Source organism: Planococcus citri, chromosome 4 (assembly GCF_950023065.1).
Source record: "Planococcus citri chromosome 4, ihPlaCitr1.1, whole genome shotgun sequence".
NCBI classification, from domain to species: domain Eukaryota; kingdom Metazoa; phylum Arthropoda; class Insecta; order Hemiptera; family Pseudococcidae; genus Planococcus; species Planococcus citri.
This window is the reverse complement of record NC_088680.1, coordinates 72,045,316-72,066,560: the sequence shown is the minus strand read 5'-3', so window position 1 is coordinate 72,066,560 and position 21,245 is coordinate 72,045,316. Positions and strand designations below refer to the sequence as shown.

At 36.5% G+C, this 21,245-nt stretch overlaps 6 protein-coding genes across 7 annotated transcripts; 3 read left to right on the top strand and 3 right to left on the bottom strand.

Moving 5' to 3' along the window:
• The first annotated feature begins 237 nt into the window (after positions 1–237).
• On the top strand, positions 238–1,103 carry RpS25 (ribosomal protein S25). The gene is made up of 4 exons (XM_065362542.1): positions 238–396; positions 535–630; positions 709–892; positions 961–1,103. The coding sequence occupies exons 1-4, from the start codon at positions 394–396 to the stop codon at positions 1,035–1,037; spliced, it is 360 nt and encodes a 119-aa protein (XP_065218614.1). The 5' UTR covers positions 238–393; the 3' UTR covers positions 1,038–1,103.
• Positions 1,104–3,187: 2,084 nt separating this feature from the next.
• Positions 3,188–5,007, top strand: LOC135844374 (histone acetyltransferase KAT8-like). Its single transcript, XM_065362537.1, has 6 exons — positions 3,188–3,411; positions 3,483–3,594; positions 3,664–3,823; positions 3,900–4,349; positions 4,422–4,666; positions 4,746–5,007. Exons 1-6 carry the CDS (start codon positions 3,336–3,338, stop codon positions 4,963–4,965), a joined length of 1,263 nt encoding a protein of 420 aa, XP_065218609.1. The 5' UTR covers positions 3,188–3,335; the 3' UTR covers positions 4,966–5,007.
• Positions 5,008–5,042: 35 nt separating this feature from the next.
• Positions 5,043–11,397, bottom strand: LOC135844375 (galectin-4-like). 2 transcript variants are annotated; one of them, XM_065362538.1, is made up of 8 exons: positions 11,151–11,397; positions 10,987–11,075; positions 10,672–10,879; positions 10,301–10,603; positions 9,629–9,721; positions 7,290–9,528; positions 6,713–6,973; positions 6,380–6,623 (listed from the first exon to the last, which is right to left on the bottom strand). In XM_065362538.1, the coding sequence occupies exons 1-6, from the start codon at positions 11,175–11,177 to the stop codon at positions 9,334–9,336; spliced, it is 915 nt and encodes a 304-aa protein (XP_065218610.1). In that variant the 5' UTR covers positions 11,178–11,397; the 3' UTR covers positions 6,380–6,623; positions 6,713–6,973; positions 7,290–9,333. The 2 variants fall into 2 exon arrangements, with proteins under 2 accessions (XP_065218611.1, XP_065218610.1); XM_065362539.1 differs by lacking the exons at positions 7,290–9,528; positions 9,629–9,721; positions 10,301–10,603; ... (1 more) ...; positions 10,987–11,075; positions 11,151–11,397 and adding exons at positions 5,043–5,849; positions 7,040–7,221 and having other exon boundaries at positions 5,936–6,623.
• LOC135844378 (acylphosphatase-1-like) lies at positions 7,512–8,858 on the top strand. The gene is made up of 5 exons (XM_065362543.1): positions 7,512–7,538; positions 7,644–7,739; positions 7,851–7,867; positions 7,937–8,046; positions 8,115–8,858. The coding sequence occupies exons 2-5, from the start codon at positions 7,688–7,690 to the stop codon at positions 8,227–8,229; spliced, it is 294 nt and encodes a 97-aa protein (XP_065218615.1). The 5' UTR covers positions 7,512–7,538; positions 7,644–7,687; the 3' UTR covers positions 8,230–8,858.
• A 1,045-nt stretch (positions 11,398–12,442) lies between the features above and the next one.
• On the bottom strand, positions 12,443–13,932 carry LOC135844376 (uncharacterized). Its single transcript, XM_065362540.1, has 4 exons — positions 13,636–13,932; positions 13,163–13,312; positions 12,976–13,035; positions 12,443–12,795 (listed from the first exon to the last, which is right to left on the bottom strand). The coding sequence occupies exons 1-4, from the start codon at positions 13,699–13,701 to the stop codon at positions 12,664–12,666; spliced, it is 408 nt and encodes a 135-aa protein (XP_065218612.1). The 5' UTR covers positions 13,702–13,932; the 3' UTR covers positions 12,443–12,663.
• Positions 13,933–16,216: 2,284 nt separating this feature from the next.
• On the bottom strand, positions 16,217–21,237 carry LOC135843005 (CCA tRNA nucleotidyltransferase 1, mitochondrial-like). Its single transcript, XM_065360722.1, has 14 exons — positions 21,062–21,237; positions 20,778–20,956; positions 20,538–20,700; positions 20,337–20,454; positions 20,105–20,231; positions 19,770–19,963; positions 19,560–19,678; positions 19,355–19,467; positions 19,086–19,258; positions 18,449–18,822; positions 17,588–18,273; positions 16,996–17,190; positions 16,459–16,530; positions 16,217–16,365 (listed from the first exon to the last, which is right to left on the bottom strand). The coding sequence occupies exons 1-11, from the start codon at positions 21,113–21,115 to the stop codon at positions 18,205–18,207; spliced, it is 1,683 nt and encodes a 560-aa protein (XP_065216794.1). The 5' UTR covers positions 21,116–21,237; the 3' UTR covers positions 16,217–16,365; positions 16,459–16,530; positions 16,996–17,190; positions 17,588–18,204.
• Between the last annotated feature and the right edge of the window lie 8 nt (positions 21,238–21,245).

Sequence of the window (21,245 nt, the reverse complement as noted above, 5' to 3'; positions counted from 1 at the left end):
CCAGCTTCGCAATTTCATTTTTTTTAAAGAAAACGATCAAGATGAGGAAAGTTAACATTATTTCTACTAATTATTTGATTAGAAATGAGACGAATGTTGATAAATTTTACGCGATTAGCTTCCGTTTTGAAGAAAAATTGAAATCAGAGAACGGAGAAATTCTGAACCAGAACTGGGAAAGTTGCGTCTAAAAAGCCAAAACTAGGTATCCGTTCAGACTTCGGAAAAAGTCACCGCAGTTGCTTTTCTCTACTTTTTGCTCGCGTTGGCCCTCGTGAAAAGTTTTCGATCTTTGAAAATATTTGGGGAATCGTGGAACGTAATTAATTATTTTAATTTCGATTATTCATGTATTAATTTCAATCGCCCATCTAAGAAAATAGTTCAGTCATCATGGTGAGTGTTTCTACGTTCAATTTACTTTCAGTATTTATTGTGATCAAAATCTTACTTCGTGTTACTCAAGTCATGATCAGTGCGATACTCTCGCGCTTCAATTCTCGATATATTGAAATAATGATGTTTTCTTTGTAGGCTCCTAAAAAAGATGCCAAAGGTTCATCATCCAAACAGCCGCAAAAAACTCAAAAGAAGAAAGAAGGAGGTTCCGGTGGAAAAGCTAAGAAGAAGGTGAGTTACTGCTAGTGTTTTTATCATCTGAAGTTTCGTATACTTTTTGATTACTTACAATGACGTATCATTCTCTAGAAATGGTCGAAAGGAAAAGTTCGTGACAAGCTCAACAATCAAGTGTTATTAGACAAAGCTTCATATGACAAACTATTGAAAGAAGTGCCCGCCTACAAATTGATAACTCCTTCGGTGGTAAGCGAAAGATTGAAAGTCCGTGGATCCTTAGCGCGTCGAGCTTTGAATGAATTATTAGAAAAAGGTTAATTTATTTACATTATTCGCGGTGTTGATTGTCGATATGCGTTCTAACGAAATTTTGTTTTTCAGGTTTAATCAGACAAGTTGTGAAACATCATGCTCAGTTGATTTATACAAGAACCACTAAAAGTGAAGATCAAGCGTAATTTATCCTTCTGTATTATCTCGTTTTGTAATTATGAACTAATAAATCGTTTGAGATTCCAATTTTACTTGATGTTTCATATATTTGATGGTGATCAGATGCGTGTTTTAGTATATTTATTCGTAGAAATAGCCATTGCAGGATTATAGAAAATCTTGATGTGAGCTTGAGTTTCCGTAACTGATGAGGTGACCATGGTTGTCAACTTACGGGTAGGGATGATACTGAATACTGATACTACAGAAAATCGAATAGAAGTAGAATAGATATAGAATGTGGCAGTGAATAAAAGTAAATTGCTTCCGGAGACCACATCAGACATGACAAAGCGATCAAATCGCAGGTGAAATATTTTGAGTTACCACAATCTTCGATTCCGAAGTTTTCAAGAACGCAAAAAGTGGATCTAAGTTTCTCAAAATGTTGCAAGTTCCAATCCCAACGTCCAATTCAATCAAATGGTGAAATGGATTGATTAGTGGAATCGTGCTCAATAAGGCGTTTCATTTTCATTTTTGAATGGCCAATGAGCGAGAGAATTTTATTTTGGTCGACATAAATGAGTAAATGTTCAATGTGGTTCAGGCCTTCGCCTTCAGGGTTCAACAATATTCAATTATTATTGTTCATGTTCATTGTTCAATATTCAAAATCAAATTCAAAAATATCAAATAATAATGGTCCCCGCGCCCCGCCTACACGGATCGGAAGCTTGGCGATGAAGGAGAAGTGAGGAGTGAGGAACCGTAAAAAAGGGGAAACAGAAGCGCTCCTCGCGGATCAAAATTTTTTTTCATAGACCGTCTACCGTCTCAACCTCAACGTCTCAACAAGGCCTCAAGAGGGCCTTTCCTTCTATCGTTGGTCTTAAAGTTCTAGATTAGGGAAGTATACGCATACGCCATTTTGGTTCGACACAACGGATGTAAACAACATTAGAACGTATGTACGCATACAATCTTACGTGTAAAAAATGCAATTTTTTCGATTGTTCGCGGGTTCGGGTGAATTTTTAAGTAGTTTCCAGCTAAAGACAATGAAATTTCCTATCGATTGATGTTAAATTTTTGTTATTTCGCGCAAAATTGACGATTTTCTGAATACTTATATTATCCGATTTTTTCATACTATATGTGTCAACTTTAAACTAAAAATACTCGAAATCTTCAGTGAACACACAGGTATTTTAATATAGCAAAATGTTCGTAATTTCTTCGTCTTTAAAATGAGTGTTTATCGAAAGCTCTACATGCAACCGTTCAAAAGTTGTAGAAGTTTAAAGTTGCGAAAACAATGCAAAAACCAACCGCGGATGGTAAGTATTGAACTTTGAATTAGAATTACTCAAAATTTTCAACGAACACATAGGTATATTAATACAGCAAAACGTTCGTTATTTTATCCTTTTTAAAATGGGTCTTTACCGAAAGCTCTACCTTCTACCGTTCAAAAATTCTTGAAGATCAAAGTTGCGGAAAATGTTCTACAATCAACACTAAGTGACTGATAACAGTGATAACACAATTTGAACACTTTCCGCAACTTTGATCTTCAAGAATTTTTGAACGGTAGAAGGTAGAGCTTTCGGTAAAGACCCATTTTAAAAAGGATAAAATAACGAACGTTTTGCTGTATTAATATACCTATGTGTTCGTTGAAAATTTTGAGTAATTCTAATTCAAAGTTCAATACTTACCATCCGCGGTTGGTTTTTGCATTGTTTTCGCAACTTTAAACTTCTACAACTTTTGAACGGTTGCATGTAGAGCTTTCGATAAACACTCATTTTAAAGACGAAGAAATTACGAACATTTTGCTATATTAAAATACCTGTGTGTTCACTGAAGATTTCGAGTATTTTTAGTTTAAAGTTGACACATATAGTATGAAAAAATCGGATAATATAAGTATTCAGAAAATCGTCAATTTTGCGCGAAATAACAAAAATTTAACATCAATCGATAGGAAATTTCATTGTCTTTAGCTGGAAACTACTTAAAAATTCACCCGAACCCGCGAACAATCGAAAAAATTGCATTTTTTACACGTAAGATTGTATGCGTACATACGTTCTAATGTTGTTTACATCCGTTGTGTCGAACCAAAATGGCGTATGCGTATACTTCCCTAATCTAGAACTTTAGTTGGTCTATGAAGCAGAAAACAATCGTTATCAAATTTATCATTGTGCAAATTACAAAAATTGGAAAAAAAATTTGAAGCGATGATGAAATTTATTTGAAATATTACTCGCTTTTTCGATAGCAATTTTTTGATTTATGCTTCCAAATCTATCAAAATGACAAACGAAACTTCTCAATCAGGATCACAATTGGATACGGGACGAACGTTGGCGAAACGAAATGAGAAGTGGTGTAAGTGTTTCAGAGCTCAATTTCATTTTATTTACTCAATTTATACGCTAAATTCCGTGTTTGGGTTTCAGATCCTGCAGAAATCATACATAAACGTTTCAACGAAGAACGTAACTATAACGAGTACTATGTCCATTATGACGGTTGCGATCGACGATTGGATCAGTGGCTACCTCCTGAACAGTGAGACTTTTTTCATTCATCAGGTAAAGTGTGCTGCTGACACTATCTAATACATACGAATTGATTTAGAGTGAAAGAATTACTGGATGAGAATGATGATACCAAGCCTGGTGAACAAATTCTCAGCGAAGCCATCGCTGCTTCTACAATCGATTCCAACGAAGGAGGATACCGAAAAATTACTCGAAATCAGAAAAGACGTCATAATGAAATTAATCACGTTCCTAAAGTGAGTCGAAAAGTTCACTAATTTTTCATTTTCACCTTCAGTAAAGTATTATAGCTTATGTAAACTTTTTTGGCAGTCGATTGCCGAAATGGACCCGGAGACAGCTGCTTTGGAAAGAGAACACGAAGCTTTAACTAGAGTCAAATACATCACGAGAATTCAAATCGGCTGTTTTGAAATCGACACTTGGTATTTCAGTCCTTATCCGGACGATTACGGCAAAGTACCGAAATTGTGGATATGCGAATACTGTCTTCGGTATATGCGTTTCGAAATGTCGTATAATTTACACAGAGCAGAGTGTAACTGCCGTCAACCACCTGGTAAAGAGATCTACAGATTTGGTTCGATATCAATATGGGAAATGGATGGAAGCGTGCATAAAATATATTGCCAAAATTTATGTCTCATGGCTAAATTATTTTTGGACCATAAAACGTTGTTTTTCGACGTGGGCCCCTTCATGTTTTACGTTATGTGCCAAGTAGATAGAAATGGAGCTCACATTATCGGATATTTTTCAAAAGTTAGTACCCATCGTCTAGAGCTTGAGTTTTGAGTCGCTGCTCTCTATATTAATGCTATAATCAATGTCTAGGAAAAATTTTCCTCCGAAGGTAATAACGTCGCTTGTATATTAACTCTACCTCCGTACCAGAGAAAAGGATATGGAAAATTGTTGATCGCTTTTAGTTACGAATTAAGCAAAATAGAAGGAGCAATTGCCAGTCCGGAAAAGCCGTTATCCGATCTTGGACTACTATCTTACAGATCTTATTGGTCTTGGGTATTACTTCAGCATCTGAACGCTTCGTGTAAACCTCTTTCCATTAAAGAATTAAGGTAATAATCGAAGATTTCGCATAAACATAATTAATCGATAATCGCCTCGCAATATTTTAAATTCTTATATCTTTTTCAGTTATAAAACTAGTATAACGGAAACGGACATTATAACGACGCTTCAGTCTATGAATTTACTCAAGTACTGGAAAGGCAATCACGTAATTAGTGTGACGGCTAAATCTCTTCACGATTTATCGAAGCAATATAAAAAGCCGAAGTATCATATTGACAAATCAGCAATCAGATGGACGCCTCCGTATAAGAAGATCAATAATCGACATACTAAAATTTTGTAAACTTTAAAATAAGCTCAAGTAAATAGTGAATAATTTTTTTTTTATTTTGTTAATTTTTATCAAAAAACTGTGTCTTACTACGGATTTACATCGAAGTTTTCATTGTTGCTCAAATTATCTAAGAAAGTTTCTACTTCGGAGTTTATGTTTTGAGCTGTGTTTGTAACAGTTTCAGCTGGGTTAGTCGTATTCAAAGGTGTATTCAATCCGGGACGACTGGTCGATGTGATGGTTATCCTAGGTGAAACACCGTCCAAATTGCTCGATCCAGTATTCAACGGAGCCGAACCGCTAGCGTTATTCTGTTGTCCAGTAGTAAAAACTCGGTTAGGGAAAAAAACTTGATTCGATATTCCAGGAGATCGTGAGAAAGCGCCGATTGAACCCAACTGTTCGATATTCGGTAGGAAGTTTTGAAGCACGTTAGCAGGGTTCGTGCTGATTGACAATTGGCCGTTGAGTTCTTGTAAAAGGGTATTTGCCGTGTTCATGCCGACGGTCAGTAGTCTAGTGGCCAAAGCTTGAGAAGTGGAGCCGATATTGGCCCAAACTACATCTCCATTTACAGAAGTGTTCCGTAAAACGTCGACAAGCACAGCTATTCCTCCCAGAGCTGAAGCTATACGATCGGCGATCAGTTCTGAACCTCTGCGAAGTACATCGAGTCCAGCTGTCCCAACAGTTGTTTGAGTACCCGGGAATATTGCACCTACGTTTACATCAGTTGAAACTCCAGGGATATTGGCATTGGTAGGCAGGGTTTGACGGGCAACTGGAACAGTCACGGAGGGGATTGACGCTTGTTGCAGAACTGATGTAGGCACCGCGTAGCGATTACCGGCGGAGGCTCTCAACTGTAAAGTGTAGCTCTCCGACTGAGAGATCTGAAATCAAAAAATATTTAGTAAAACTCGAGCAACATTTGAAAAAACACACACACACACACACTCGTTTGAAAAGAAACGCTTACCTTTGACAAGATGAACATACATAGCACCCAAGTAACATTCATTGTAACGAAGTAGTAATGAAACCTTCTACGCAAAAAAAAAGAACTCAAAAGTTTTGAAAACGAACTGAGTACACAAGATGGTTACTTCAAATTTTTCCCGCCATTATATAGTATTTTTTCATCATTATTGACCTAAATGTTGAATGCTCTCAAGTACAATTCAACGTAATTAAAAATGGCTAATGATTCGCGACACGAAACATACACCCAATTTCTGCCGCTTGAAATGTAATTTAATCGTGTTAGTCTACATTTGACACAGTTTTCCAACAATAAAATCTTCAGTAAAAAAAAAAAAGAAAAGAAAATCAGACATGTACCTAGTGGAAGCAAGGTAAAAAATAAGTATACATGAGACATGACAATTGCAAATTGAGGATGAAATAATAAAAACATCAAGTGTAAAAATCAATAATTAATTTTAATTTAATGGTTACAATTCTCGACATCGTTCAACGTATATACATTTCAAATCGTACTACTTCCAAATCATATCATTTGTCGGATCCTTCGCGGCGTCTTTTTTCAAATTCATCTACATCGATAACTTCCATTTTCTTAAATTTAAAGTTTTCATAGCTAAGAATATAAGCTTTCCTGTCAGGTACATCTTCTACCGGCGTTGCAGCCAAATACTGTTGCAAACCTGAAAAACAAAGAAACATTATAGTATTAACTCATCATAATCCATCACTCATTTCTAACTTAGTTTTCAAATTGCGTAATATTCCTCACCAGGATGTTCCGCTTCAACACCCGGCGCATCTTTACGGGAGTTCCAAATCTCCCTCGCACACAGATTCAGGCCAAACAAACTGGCAAAGAAATATACGACGGCGAGTCGTTCTTTCCTTTTCAGCGCCTTATCGTAACCCATTGGTGTCATAGTTTTCCTCAGCCACTTACGGAAGGACAATGGTTCGCTGAATTTCCATGGGCTCTCTTTTGGTTCTCTCATTCTGAATGAAACTTGTGTTAATTACAGTCGATGAAAATCTATAAAATCAATATTTATTTACACAGCTAGTTACACTTATGTTACACTCGAAGTACACCGCAGACCTTTCTTTGATTATTACTCATTATATCATAACTATTTTATTCTTATTCACGTCACTTTTTCGTAAAGTCCGACTTTTTTGCTTGTCCTTCCGAAGTTCCGAAATTATGTTGATTGTTGACAATGTTGACTCGGTTATCAGTTATTATCAGTTCAGTCGCGTGACCTTACAGACTTACAGTACCCTACCGCCATACCGTGAGAAGTATAGCTTTGAGCTTTGAGCTATACAAGTTCTGATTGGTTCTTCACCTAATATTCGATCGCTTATTGGCTGCAGATAAGCCCCAAACTCAAAGTCCTCCTAGTCCTCCAATCGTCCTCACTCCTCAAGTCCTCAAAGATCCCCTTGTATCAGTCAGTACCGACCGGTTTAGACCTGGAGTTTATAGAGCTAAAATCATTGATAATAATTTTTTGGTTGCCGAGGTGATCCTGTACCTACCTGTATTTAAGGTAGAGGTAGAGGTACTAATTTACTAACAACTATACATTAACGAAGTAAGTGCGAACAGCCAAAATTTTTAATGAAATGAACATCCCTCATATCCACATTCTTAGGATTATTATAACTTGAAGTAAAAATTGAATATAAATTTTTTCCAGTTCATCAAGATTCAAGATCAAATATCAAATTTTTTACGATAACCATGTCCACCAAACTCGTGAGAGTAGAATTTGAAGTATTTGGAACGGTTCAAGGTAGAGCGACAGTCGCCTATATTTAAAGAGTAGTTCGATAAGAGAAAATCCGCTATTATTTTGTAATATTATTATTACAATTCGCGCGCTCGAATTTTTATTTTTTTTCAGGAGTATTTTTCCGAAAAGTAAGTAGTTTTTAGTGCCATAATAATCGGAATGAGTTTCTCAAATTAACGTGTTTTCATTGTATAAAGTTCACCCAGAAAAAATGCCTAGAACTTGATTTGAAAGGTTGGTGCAGGAATACATCAACGAATACAGTAAAGGGAGTTCTCGAAGGAGAAGTCGATAAAGTCCAAGTGATGTAAGTATGTGTGTATTTTTAGAAAACATTTAGCTCTTATAAAGTTCAATAGCGGAATTAATCAATAGGAAGAAATGGTTGCAAGAGGAAGGAAGTCCGAAGAGTAAGATCATCAAAACTGTTTTCTCTGATGCTGAGCCAATAGATCGTTATTCTTTCAACACTTTTGAAATTCGACGATAGTCACCAGAGTTCACGGCACGAAAGAATTGTACGTCGACTATGTTGCGGAAATCTGAAATCACGTCTTTCTATTTGTCATAAAATGTGCATACTTATGTCATTTTAGAAACGAATTACAGATGCTATGAAAATTGAACATCTGCCGGTGTGTATACCTAATACCTATGCCTTGAATGAAATTTTAGCAAAATCAGTTGAATGGACACTGATGTATGCTATACGAATGTAATATACATCATCTGTCCATTTTTGAATCTGAAAATGGCAACATTTTTTCTCTTGAAATAATGTAAACTTGGCAAGTGCGAATTCTTTAGAAAATATTGCCATTATTTCTTTTACTTAATAGAAAAACTCAATTTAGGAGAAATTTGTTTTTACCAAAATTAGTCAGCTCACTTGAGAATTTCCGCGAAAATCGCAATTGACAGGTACAGGGTACCTAAAATTTTAATTTGGGTTTTTGTACTTTTTGTAAATATTTAAAATGTGTTGTTGCATATGCGTAACAACCTATAAACATTATGGAACAGACTATGAGTCTTGCATGTGGTTACGTAATTAACGCTATTTCAAAAATGTATCAATTTGTATCATTTACCTATAATATATTGCTTTAGACCTATTAATTCTGTCTCAGTTCTGGCGCTACGTATTTTCTTGATTTTTCCTCTAATACTAATAGGACCATTCAACTTCGCATCACACCATTTTAGACAACAAATAAAAATGCTATGGCTTAGACTCCATGTTCTCTTTTCAAATTAATAACGAAACATATAACATCCACGATACGTAAAAAAGAAAACAATAAGTTCTTATCAACTAATTTATGGTAATACGTAGAAGTTTAAACAGTTAAAAAATAATTCTGTTGGAATTTAAACTTGAACCATTATTAAAATTACATAAAATATTTACAATTTATAAGTACATGATATTTGATTCAATCGATCAAACATCTACATCAGTCTCTTAGACTAACAGGAAGGCTTTTTTCCACGTAAACGTAACAGTATTTTAAATTAAAATTATTTGGTACGATTTGTATTACAATGAATTACAAAACTTCGAATTAAATTTAATACATAAAAATCCTGAGAATTAGTCACTACTACTACTGCTACTGCTACTACTGCTACTACTACTGCTGCTCTTTCTGCCGAAGTGGTGATGATGATGATGACCATGGCCCATAGCTTTACCTAAAGCGTAAGCTCCAACCCCAGCTCCAGCAATAGGAACGCCATATTTCAAGGCTTTTTTCGCCATTTTCTTCTGATGTTTCATAATCTTTTTCTATTAAAAAAAAAAAAAAAAAAAAACAGGAAGTGATTTTAGTGTCAAACAATTGGAAAAATATAAATTTAATGCATTTCGATTCGAGACTATAACGTACGGGTTTCACAGATCTAGCGCTCAAAGCAGCACCAACAACGCCAGCGCCTACACCAGCTCCTAACAAATTTCCAAGAGGACCTTTGTTCTGATTCTGAAAACATTAAGCAAAATGTGTTTGTGTAATACTCAGTTCATAAACTATTTTTACTCAGAAATGCCGAATCGGTTTGTTTACAATTAAACGAATGCGTTGAACTGTCACTCATTCCACAGAATTTTAGAGACAAAAAGTAGTCGGAATTCGGAAATATGAATCGCTTATTCGAGATGATTTTTGTTCTTTATTCCAAACACGGCAACACACATCGAAAAAAAAATTGATTTCAAACAAACAAGGGTTCTTTTGGAAATGAGAGGAATCAAATGTTGTAATTAATTCCCAGTGTAGGAAAAACCGATCCTCCAAGTACTGAAACTAGGAAGTATATCAAAAGAAATCTAATCGATTAAATGGAATGAATTTTTTGTTTACACATTCTTGAAACACAAACAATACCCAGAAATGGCTATCAGTTACAAAGCCACAAAGGGGCAAATAAACTAACTCGTTTTCAAAACCCACAAACGGAATATCGCATTCCAATCGAATTATTGTTACTTTGCTCGTCTGTGGAAAAGTTGACAATGTTCAACTCGACTTCTATGTTTGTTAGAATCGGGGTAAACTTACCGGTTGAACGTAAGGCCCTCCATGAACACCTTGAGCATAAGGCACGGAACCAGGCTGCGTGGGATAGGGCACCCCAGGCATTGAACCATACGCAGGAGGAGCACCGGGATACGGAGGAGCTGTACCAGGATATGGGGGCGCTGCGGCGTAAGGTGGCGGTGCACCAGCGTAGGGCATCGACGACGGAGACGCAGAAAGACGTATTTCGTTCAGCATAACTTCTCCGTCTACCGCAAGATGCGTAATACGATTACTCGGCATTCGGTGGCTCATGTAGAATACGCTTTGATGGTCGAATACGATCTAACAATAAAACATATGATCAAGAAAATATTACAAAATGGTTTTCGTTACCGTATCAGTACACTTACAACAAATCTGGAAGCTTCGCAAGTGATGTCGATTTGAAACGGTCGAGCTCGAGCTAACGGCATACCTCCCATCGATTCTTCAACACCCCAAACGTAGTTCTGGATCGAATTACGAATGATGACATTTCGACTGAAATCCGGTGTCATGTGCAATGCTACATCAGCCCGAGGTGAAACACTGGGACCACATTGCAAGTTCAAGGAAAATCTAGACACGAGAGCTCAATCAAATAACTTACAGAAACATATTCTACGCACAAATTATTCATTTCACGCAGTGACAATCAACTGCATTATACTACAGTACACACACACCTGTTGGCGTTCAAATGCGTATTTCCAATTACCGTTAGTTGGTCCCCGACAGCTAAACCTCCAGGTAATGATTCCACCAGAGGGATTACCTAAAATTGGTGACAATAATTAGATCACTCTTGATAAACGTAAATCATTAAGAATACTGAGGAATTTGCACTTACTGGATTAATAAGTTGTAATTTTTGCATGATTCGCGATTACTGGATTACAACTGCACACTTGGTTACAGATTAAGGCTATGAAAATTGGGAATTAATTGACGAAAAACTAAAAGTAGAGTAGCTTTTACGCAAGTAAACGTAAGTAATCTCAACAGCGGAGCATAGAAAATGAATCATAATTTTGTATTTATCACTCATTACTCATCATATGATTAGATAATCAGAATCACAACACCAAATTGGTCCACCACTGACTAAGCGATCTGAAATAATCTCCCTATGAAGTCATGATTAAAAACACACCATAAGGTTTTTATTCGGCGGTGTTGAATTCAACTCGCTGACGTTTTACTAGAGTACTACAAAACCAGATATATCAGACCGCCATTTTGTTTCCGATTTGACGAAAAACAAAAACCAAACCTCCATGGATGAATCGAGCAACGTAACGTAACGTAACCGTAACGTAATCTATCAAATCAATACATTTCACAATCGTGAAGATGAAAACGAAAACCAATCGCCAATCGGAAACTAGATAGAGTCGAGTATTACTTACACTTACACAATGGCCTAGAGCAAGTGCCTGATGCGGTACATTTAGCTTTGAAAGATAGGACGATAGGACATGGATCGTGGAGCGGAGCGGAGAGGGAGGGTAGGAGCCCCCCAAGAGGGTACCTGTTTTTGGCCCTGTTCCGGGATCCGGAGCCAGAGGTACTTGAAATTTTTCTATATTGCACTGGAGCCGGAAGGAGAGGCGCATGCACTTACAAAAAACCCCCGGAGCCGGAGGTATATTTTTCAAATTCGAGAGCTGGCGGCCGGAGGGGAAGGCTCTGCCCCCCCTCCACGACCTCCGGTGGCGGAGCTGAAGGGTAGGAGCCCCCGGAGAGTACCCTTTTTTGGCCTTGCTCCGAGAGCCGGAGCCAGAGCAAGAGATTGCTGTTTCAACTGTTTCAAGACTTTTAACTTTCAAGTGGAGCCGGAGGCACTTACAAAAAATCTCCGGAGCTGGTGCCGCGTGCCAGAGCCCGGAGCCGGAGGTATTTCTTTTTCAAATTTAGGAGCTGGATGTTCTCGACACTTTTCCGTCATTTTTGGCAAATTTTAATTAAAATGCATCATTGTTAGTTGATTTGCAGTGATTTCATTTTTTTTATTTTCATCATATTTTTTCCTTTTGATAAATTTCACAAGCGTTATTCTTTTACTGCTCAAGCTGTTTAACCACCTAGGTATATCCTATATGTACTTTCATTCGAGTAAAATAAGTTGATGGTACAATAAGGAACACTATTGACAATTTTATCATGAAACAAATTACTGAATTAGTGTAGGTACAGAGGTATAGGTTAAGGTTAAATACCTAACATAGATGATAGATTTGATAAAATTTACTGAATAAAATGTAAATGGAGTTTAAAGACAGCCACAGACTCGCAATCTCATACATTGTCAGCATAAAAATACGAGAGGTTTGATTTTTCAATTTATTTTATGGCCAATTTTTTTACATAGCTTTCATTCTTCTGTTTTTATTGCCTGCATTCGGTGGCAACCTGCAAATAAACTCGGTTACTTGAAAAAAGTTTTCCCAGGGTTTTTCCCAAACTTTGGCTCTACAAAATTTACATCCGTCACCCTGAAAAATTAATGAGTATGATTAATATTGAAGTTAGGTATAGGTTGTACTTGATAATGCAGATACATATGTATATGTACTACATGCACACATGTAGGTATAAGTAGATAATTTTTTTTTAAGTAGCTATGATTCAGTATGTGAGTAAAAATATATAGGTAGTTGGTAATTGGTACTAACATTACTAAAGATATCTGGACAAACTTCCAAATCTAAAGTGGTCAACGTCCCAGCTACCACCTTCAAACAAACAGATAGGTAAAAATGAAAAACGTCTTGACCGTCGATTCGATCAATGGTTTGTGTTTGCAATTTGCAATTTGATCGAAAAATAGTCGCGGAAAAAGCCATACCTAGACATACTTACTTGTTGTTTCGCTTTCAAGATACGTTTAATTCTTTGATTGGAGTTCAATGTATTCATCAATTTTTCCGCCAATCTAATGATTTCGGGCGAATCGACATCGACGGTACTCGCACCGCCAGCTAGTCCCCAATCTTCATCATCTTTTCGTTTCTGAAAGATTTAATCAGTATGACGAATAGTTAAACTAGAATTGAAATTACGTAGGTAGGTAAGCGATTTTAGGGCCCACCGAGCCCCGAAATTTGATTTTCATTCGTACACGAGAAAAATTGTAGCCATTTGGCAATGCAGTTACAAATATCTACAATAACTTACAATTTTGTGGGCTTTCAATGCAATGGTCTCTATCGATTTACTTCGCTGGATTCGATGTTGTAGATGTTACATTTTCACCAAAATAGGTACCTATACTTGCATGCGCAAGTTATTAACTACTTACTTCTATTAAATTTATACCTATTTAGTGTACTTACTCGAGGAGAAGCCAATGCTGTTGCTGAAAACGCCACGAATATAAAAATAAAATTAACGAGATTCATAATTGAATAAAAATTTTAAATCCCCACTCGAAATGAACAACGAAAACGTGTGTAACCTCAGTTTTACTCGTAGGTAGGTACTTTGAAAATGACTAACTAGGAAATCATCGAATAATGCAAACTGCGATCGTTTAATATTTCAATTAGGATCCAATCGTTAGTATTCCGATAAGCCGTCATAAAAACGTACCTACTCTCGAGAGTTGAGGGGGAATCGCAAATAACTCGAGCTTCGCTCATTTCCCATCTTTCGTACTTGCGTTTATTATGGTTCCGCAACATAAAAAAAAAATAATACCAATTTGTTACGCGAAGCAAATATTTGCTGACGCTGTAGGCTTACTCGGGCCACTGGGCAAATTTATTTCGCAACAATTACACAATCATAATATCGGTAGCTAATTTTTTGAAATCAATTGATACCATAATTATCGAGTTCTCATAATAAAATATTGTAACACGTCCATTCCACGTAAAATAACTCAAACCACATTATTACATACATTGTAAATAGTGCCTCATTATAGTACCTACGTAAGTTAAAAAATGTTACTAAGGCGGTGGGGAGGGGAGTGCTTATGAATCAGCGATTAATAATGGTAAACACTTCATTATAGTCCGGCATATGACAATAGGAGTAATTGAACCCCCCCCCCCGCCGATCCTCCGGGACAACTTTTTTCTTAAAGGGGACATCCTAAGGAACATTTTAAAGCAAACTTGCCCCAAAAAAAGTTGGCCTTACTTACAAAATGGCGGCCATTTTGAATTTGATTGACAGGTCAGCCGAAATCGCAGATTTTGCGTTTCAACATAGAACTTGCACGAAAATTTTCAAACTTTACAAAAGGTAGATCGAAAGATCATGTTAAAATTCATCACCTGTCAAAATTTCAAGTGCTAAAGTGCGTTTTTCGATTTTTGGTGAATTTTTGAAAATCCAATTTAGGCTAAAAATGAGGGAAAAAATCAAAATTTTACCAAATTGACCAAGAAAGCTGAAATTTGGGATATACCCGATTTTCGACATGCCAAATCGATTGGAAACGGTTTCAACCCGTTTTGAGCAGTTCTGGAGCCTCCAGCCGATTTTTGAAACTCGAAATTCCCACAAAATTCCATCAAATTGGAGTTTGTAAAGCTAAAATTTATCCTAAAAACTAATTTCAATACGCTACGAAGTACTGCAGGTAAATTTCAAGTCGTTTTGGAGTTTCCAGCGACTTTTTGAAAATTCCTGAAGCCTCCAGCAGATTTTTGAAACTTTAAATTTTCACAAAATTTCATCAAATGGAGATGGAAAGCTGAAATTCACTCTACACTCGAATTTTAACACCCTCTGAAGACGACTTCAGGTGGGTTCAAGTCATTTTAGGGCCTCCAGCGACTTTTTTGAAAATTACTGGAGCCTCCAGCAGATTTTTGAAACTTTGAAATTTCCCCAAAATTTTATCAAATGGAGTTGGGAAGCCAAAATTCATTCTGCAAAACTAATTTCAATACGCTACGAAGTTGACTGCTGGTGAATTTCAAGTCGTTTTGGAGCCTCCAAGAACTTTTTGAAAGGTTGTATGACGTTTTTTTGGAAAATTGAAATTTCCTAAAAGTAGCTGGAAGCTTCAAAACCATTTGAAACCACCATGTAGTCTGCGAAGTAAATTTCAGCTTGCTAACTCCATTTGATGAAATTGTGTGGAAATTTAAAGTTTCAAAAATCTGCTGGAGGCTTCAGGAATTTTCAAAAAGTCGCTCGAGACTCCAAAACGTCTTGAAATTCACCTGAAGTACTTCGTAGCGTATTGAAATTAGTTTTTAGAATAAATTTTAGCTTTACAACTCCAATTTGATGGAATTTTGTGGAAATTTCGAGTTTCAAAAATCCGCTGGAGGTTCGAGAACTGCTCAAAACAGGTTGAAACCGTTTCCAATCGATTTGACATGTCGAAAATCGGGTATACTCGTATCACAAATTTCAGGGTCAATTTGGTAAAATTTTGATTTTTCCCCTCATTTTTGGCTTAAATTCGATTTTCAAAAATTCACCAAAAATCGAAAAACGCACTTTAGCACTTGAAATTTTGACAGGTGATGAATTTTTGCATAATCTTCCGATCTACCTTTGTAAATTTTGAAAAATTTCGTGCAAGTCCTATGTTGAAACGCAAAATCTGCGATTTCGGATGACCTGTCAATCAAATTCAAAATGGCCGCCATTTTGTAAGTAAGGCCAACTTTTTTTTTTGGCAAGTTTGCTTTAAAATGTTCCTTAGGATGTCCCCTTTAAGAAAAAAGTTGTCCTGGAGGATTGGGGGGGTGCAATTACTCCTATTGTCATATGCCGGACTATTATGCTCGAGGATTTAAGCTGTATTCGTTTTGATGGATTAAGTACCTACCTATCTGAATTTCATTTTTTTTTCTTCAATATTATCATCATTTGAGATGAACTATAAGTACCATACCACGGAGAAACTGAAAGAACTGAAAATCGTCAACTAAAATGATGACACCTAAATTAATTTTTGCCAACTATGTATTTAAAATACAATTTACAATAAATTATACTCGTATCTTCTATTAGTTGCAAGTGAACCGTGTAACATTGAAAAAGTTTTCCCATGATTTTTCCCACACTGTCGCCGTACAAATTTTACAACTGTTTGTCTGGAAAAATAAGCAAAATGTGCTGTGACTATTTGAGAAATTTACTTTGCCACTTTGGGTAATGAACTAATGATGAATGTTCTGAAAACCTACATCGGCAGATTTGCGGATACAATTGCGAGGACAAAGTTTCATTTCTAACTCGTATTGGACACCCGATACCACCTAAAACACATTACCTAATATTAGATACAGGGTGGACAGAAATGTCGTGAACCCCTAAAAAAGGTTTCTGCTGAATATTTCGGTTGGTCACAGTAAATGATACGAGTAATATTGGTTGTTGGACTGAGATGATAACTTTCCACCAATCATATGCATCTATTTAACCGTTCACGTTGCCAACCTACGAGTATATTTTTAATGAAAAACTTTCTCTGGGGTTCACGATATTTCTGTCCACCCTGACCCTGTACATATGTAGAGAAGTAAATGAAAAATTTGAAGAGTCCTGATTTATACCTATGCAATGTGTACTGTGTACATAATACATACATATAAGGAAACCCCAACTCGAGGTTCATAAAAAAATCAACATGGCAACATATTATTTTTGACTAATGTTGACACTAACACAATTCACATACTCGTAAGTAGGTATAATTATACGTATGTATAGCTAGTATATACCTGCGAAGTTGCGCACAGGATTTGTTTGACCTTCACTTTACAGTTTGCATTGGGCTGGGAATTCATATCACTTTGTAGCCTTTTCGCTATTTGTTTAATTTTTGACGAATTTGGGTCAGCGTTGACCGGACCACCAGGCATATTTTTGTTAGATTTATCATTTCCATTGCCAACAGTACAATCTGATTTCACGTGCTGAAATTTGAATGAAATATGAGAACCTACCTATCTGAAATTAAGTAGGTACGTAGTACGCACTAATGGAACAGCTTATTGCACTTGTACCTATTTTTGTAGCTGAACTCTTAAATTACAAAATTTCAATCCAAGTTTCATAGTTAGGTATCGCGTAGATATTTAGTTACCTTACCGTGGAATACTCACCTCCAGAAAAAACAACAGAATTATTGAAGTGAAAGCAACGAATGAAAATGAAGTTGAAATAATTGAACTCATACTTAGGTAATTTACTGCACAAACACACAAACTTGCTACCACGAATTATGCATAAACGTTAAAACTGTTATGGTACCTAACTTGCGCGAGTGATTGCGGATATGTGTTTAAGTAATTGAGAATATATTGTTCATACCTGGAAATTATCTAATGGCAAGACGACATTGAGAATTGCTCACGAAAAACACATTTGGTTTGATAGTAAAACTTACAAAAAATAGATATGAACTGCGCACCACCGAATTATCACCGATAAAAGTAAAACGGAGACAGCGTGTCACTTTCTGCGCAGAATTTTCACGACGAGAGAAATTTGGAAAATTCTCACGCCACTTTGCGGAAAATTTGCTCCATGAAGCGATCAAAATGACCCGCCAAAAAATAAAAACCCCGAACAAAAAAAATAGGAAAGAGAAATTGGCTGGAAATGTACCTAGTACCTACCTAATAAAAGCATAAATTTTAAACGCAACTCAACAATACCCATAAGTATTACAATGTACTTGCGTATATATTTTGTCATTTTGTACATTACGAAGTAACTACTTATTATATGTACATTACCCAGGTAGTTATTTAAAAATAATTTATTCTTATCAGCAAATTAAAAATGGACGAATAAAAGGTCCAAACAATTATCATCGATTAAATTACCAACATTCTAAAAAATTTAATTTCACATAAGTAAATTTTCCAAGTACCTACTTATCGAGCCATCGCACTATTCTTGAATTTCTAACGGTTGGCAATCTACTAAAAACCACGAAAAGTAAATTGGAGACCACCCAGAAAATCAAGGGCATTCAGTTTGTACTTTTGATCCTTAACACAGCACATACATTTCAAATCAAACAAAAAAAAATCGTTTGTAGATTTGCAGATAAGTACCTAGGTACAGCTAGTACCTACTCCTACTCGTATTTGTAGGCCTCTACCTACAGAGGACGATACAAAACTATAATAGGTACTTAGATCATTTCAAGAATTAAGTAGTTACCTGGCTCAAAGTAATAGATTTCGTTTGAGTAGTCGTCTCTTTCGAGGTAATCTCAATCTGCTGAGTTTGTACAGTTACCGTTGAAGCAGATTCTACCCACGTAGAAAATGACGACGACGACGACGACGTATTGTCATTTCCTGCAGTGGTATTGCCCATGCCCATTACGTGTGACGATGGTTCACTGGTATTCGCCGTCGGCCATCTGGTGTATGTTGGAGGATTCGTCCAACTGAGGGTCGGTGATAAGAATTTTCTAAATTCTGCTACTAAATCTGGTATTTGGTTTAAAAGATCGTCTTCTGTAACGTTGAAGTTTTTGTTTACCCAATACTGTTTCAGTCCTTTCATGACGTAGCCCATTTGACGACCAACTGAAAAATAATTGATACGGAATATGAGATGAAAAGTAGGTACATAAATTCGATAGGTACCTTTCATGCAGACGCTAATAGGTAATTGTTAATGGTCAACAACAAAATAAGTCGATTTGGCTCGTGGGGGAGGGGGGTTGGAGAGGATCCACGGATTTGAAGAGAGACTTCCAAGTTCCAAATGGCACAAGAAGAAGGTACCTAGCTTCCTGATAGGCAATTGTAGACTACTAACGAAAGTCGAAATTATAGGTAAAACTTACAAGATATTCCTCTCTCACGTAGCCTAGCTGAATCCATCGGAAAAGGAGGAATCGACCAGCCAGCGAATGCTTGAACAACACTATCACTAACGTTCAAAAATCGCAGTAACTCCAAGATGAATGTTTTGACTTGTTCTCTATTTCTGGCTTCTACTAAAAGTGACTGGTAGGGTCTGTTAAAGAATAGGTAATCAACAACATTGAGCGTGTTCGCCGCGATAATTACAACCCATAAAACATAAAACAAATAAAAATGAAGATTCACTCGCCTCAGAGGGTGTTCAGGAATCAGAACAAATGGTTTTGACCGTTGAGTTATGAGGAAAATTGCCAAATCGCGATCTAAATTGGATAATTTTAAACGTGAAGCTAGTTCGGTTACCTGTAAACCAAGTTATCAAAATTCAAAATACGAGTAGGTACTATAGGTAGTAGGTACCGTAACATTTTTACAAAGAGAATATTCAAATATACCCTGGTCTCATTGGGTAATAAAGCAGCTAAATAAGTGATGGGTTTGAATTCGTAATTTTCTTTCAATTTACAAATGTTTTCGAAGCAAGTTCTGTTTAAATCTTCAGTTTTTCCTAAACCTATAACGGTGAAAATACGATTAGAACAAGAAAGTGGGACGAGTAATTTTCGTTCGCTCCATTAGAATTACGAGTGCCTATAGCTGCTTACCTAAAAACGGCGCTAAGCCTAAATCAAACATTTTATAGACTACATCCTTATTTAATGGGCCGGCCAAGATTTGCTGAAATTCTAACCATAAACGTTCACCGGAAATGCTACTTAAGCCGCTTTTATTCTCTCGAATGGCTTTTAAAATTTCAGGATCATGGTTATCAGATTCGTTAGATATTCTTCCGTAAAATCTGAAAATATACGATATTATAATCGAATTTCGACGACCAGAAAAAAAAGCTACAGGTACTAGCATGTTTTCAACTTAAGGTAGGTACTTATTTTGTTAACGAACAAAAAGGGGGAAATGCATTGCATAGGTATATAGGTACCTAAAATATCGCATAATTCTGAGAAAATCTTCTTTAATACGAGTAGCAGGGTCGCCGACGAATCTAACGTTTCTGTTTTTCACATCCTCTTCTCCTCCGCAATAATCGTACAAGGTCCCATCGAAACCTGATTAGTGATTAATACGAATCAAATGACGAAAGAGTTTTCCTGTTTAAGGGTAGTTGAAAGTTGAACTTGAACTGACGAAAGTCAACGGCTCAACGCACTTACCCAGGAACATGCAATTGATAGTCAAATCACGTCTGGTAGCATCCTCTCGCCAATTTTTCGTAAAAATCACTCTAGCATGACGTCCGAAGCATTCGTCATCTTTTCGAAGAGTGGTGATCTGCGGGATTAAACATCGTTAAAGTTGGAAAATGACGCATTTGCGAAGGAAGGGCCATCTTATATGCATTTCCATTTCGTCACCTCGTAATTCTTGCCATGTATGTGCGCTGTAACAGTGCCGTGAGCTTCTCCGTTTGGATTTATCGTATAGATCTTCTCTTGCTTGAAAAAATATTTCATTTGGCCCGGCGTAGCATCCGTAGCGAAGTCTAAATCTTTCGGTCGTACGCCCATTAAAACATCCCTAAAAATTGAACGCGTGAATATCGAAAATTCAGTTTTTGAAACGAATGAGAAGAAATATAGGTAGTTGAATTTTACCGCACAGCGCCACCGACCACGCGTAATTCATATTTATTTTTAACGAACGCGTTTAGTAGTTTTTTCACGTGGATATTTACCAAACCCTCGATAAGAGCGATGTTTATTTTCTTCACATTGGGGGTTGGAAATGTAACGAATGATGCGGTCGAGGTCGTATTTTCAACGTTGTCCGATATCTAGCGTTGAAAAAAAAATGTACAATTTTGAAACATCTTCAGCAAAAATCTACGAGCTTAAAATTACGCCTTGGAATTGGAAAATAATTGAAAAACCACGCTCACCGCAAATCTCAAGCTTGTAGCAACTATAACGAAGCTTAAAAAATAATATTTCATGATTGAGTGACTTATAGTTCAAACAACACCGTGCAAAAAATACATGTTCGAAATCACCGATGAGCCGTCAAATTATCGCCGCTTCGATCAAATCATTCTCGAGATCTCGATCAAATTCTGAGAAGGCAAG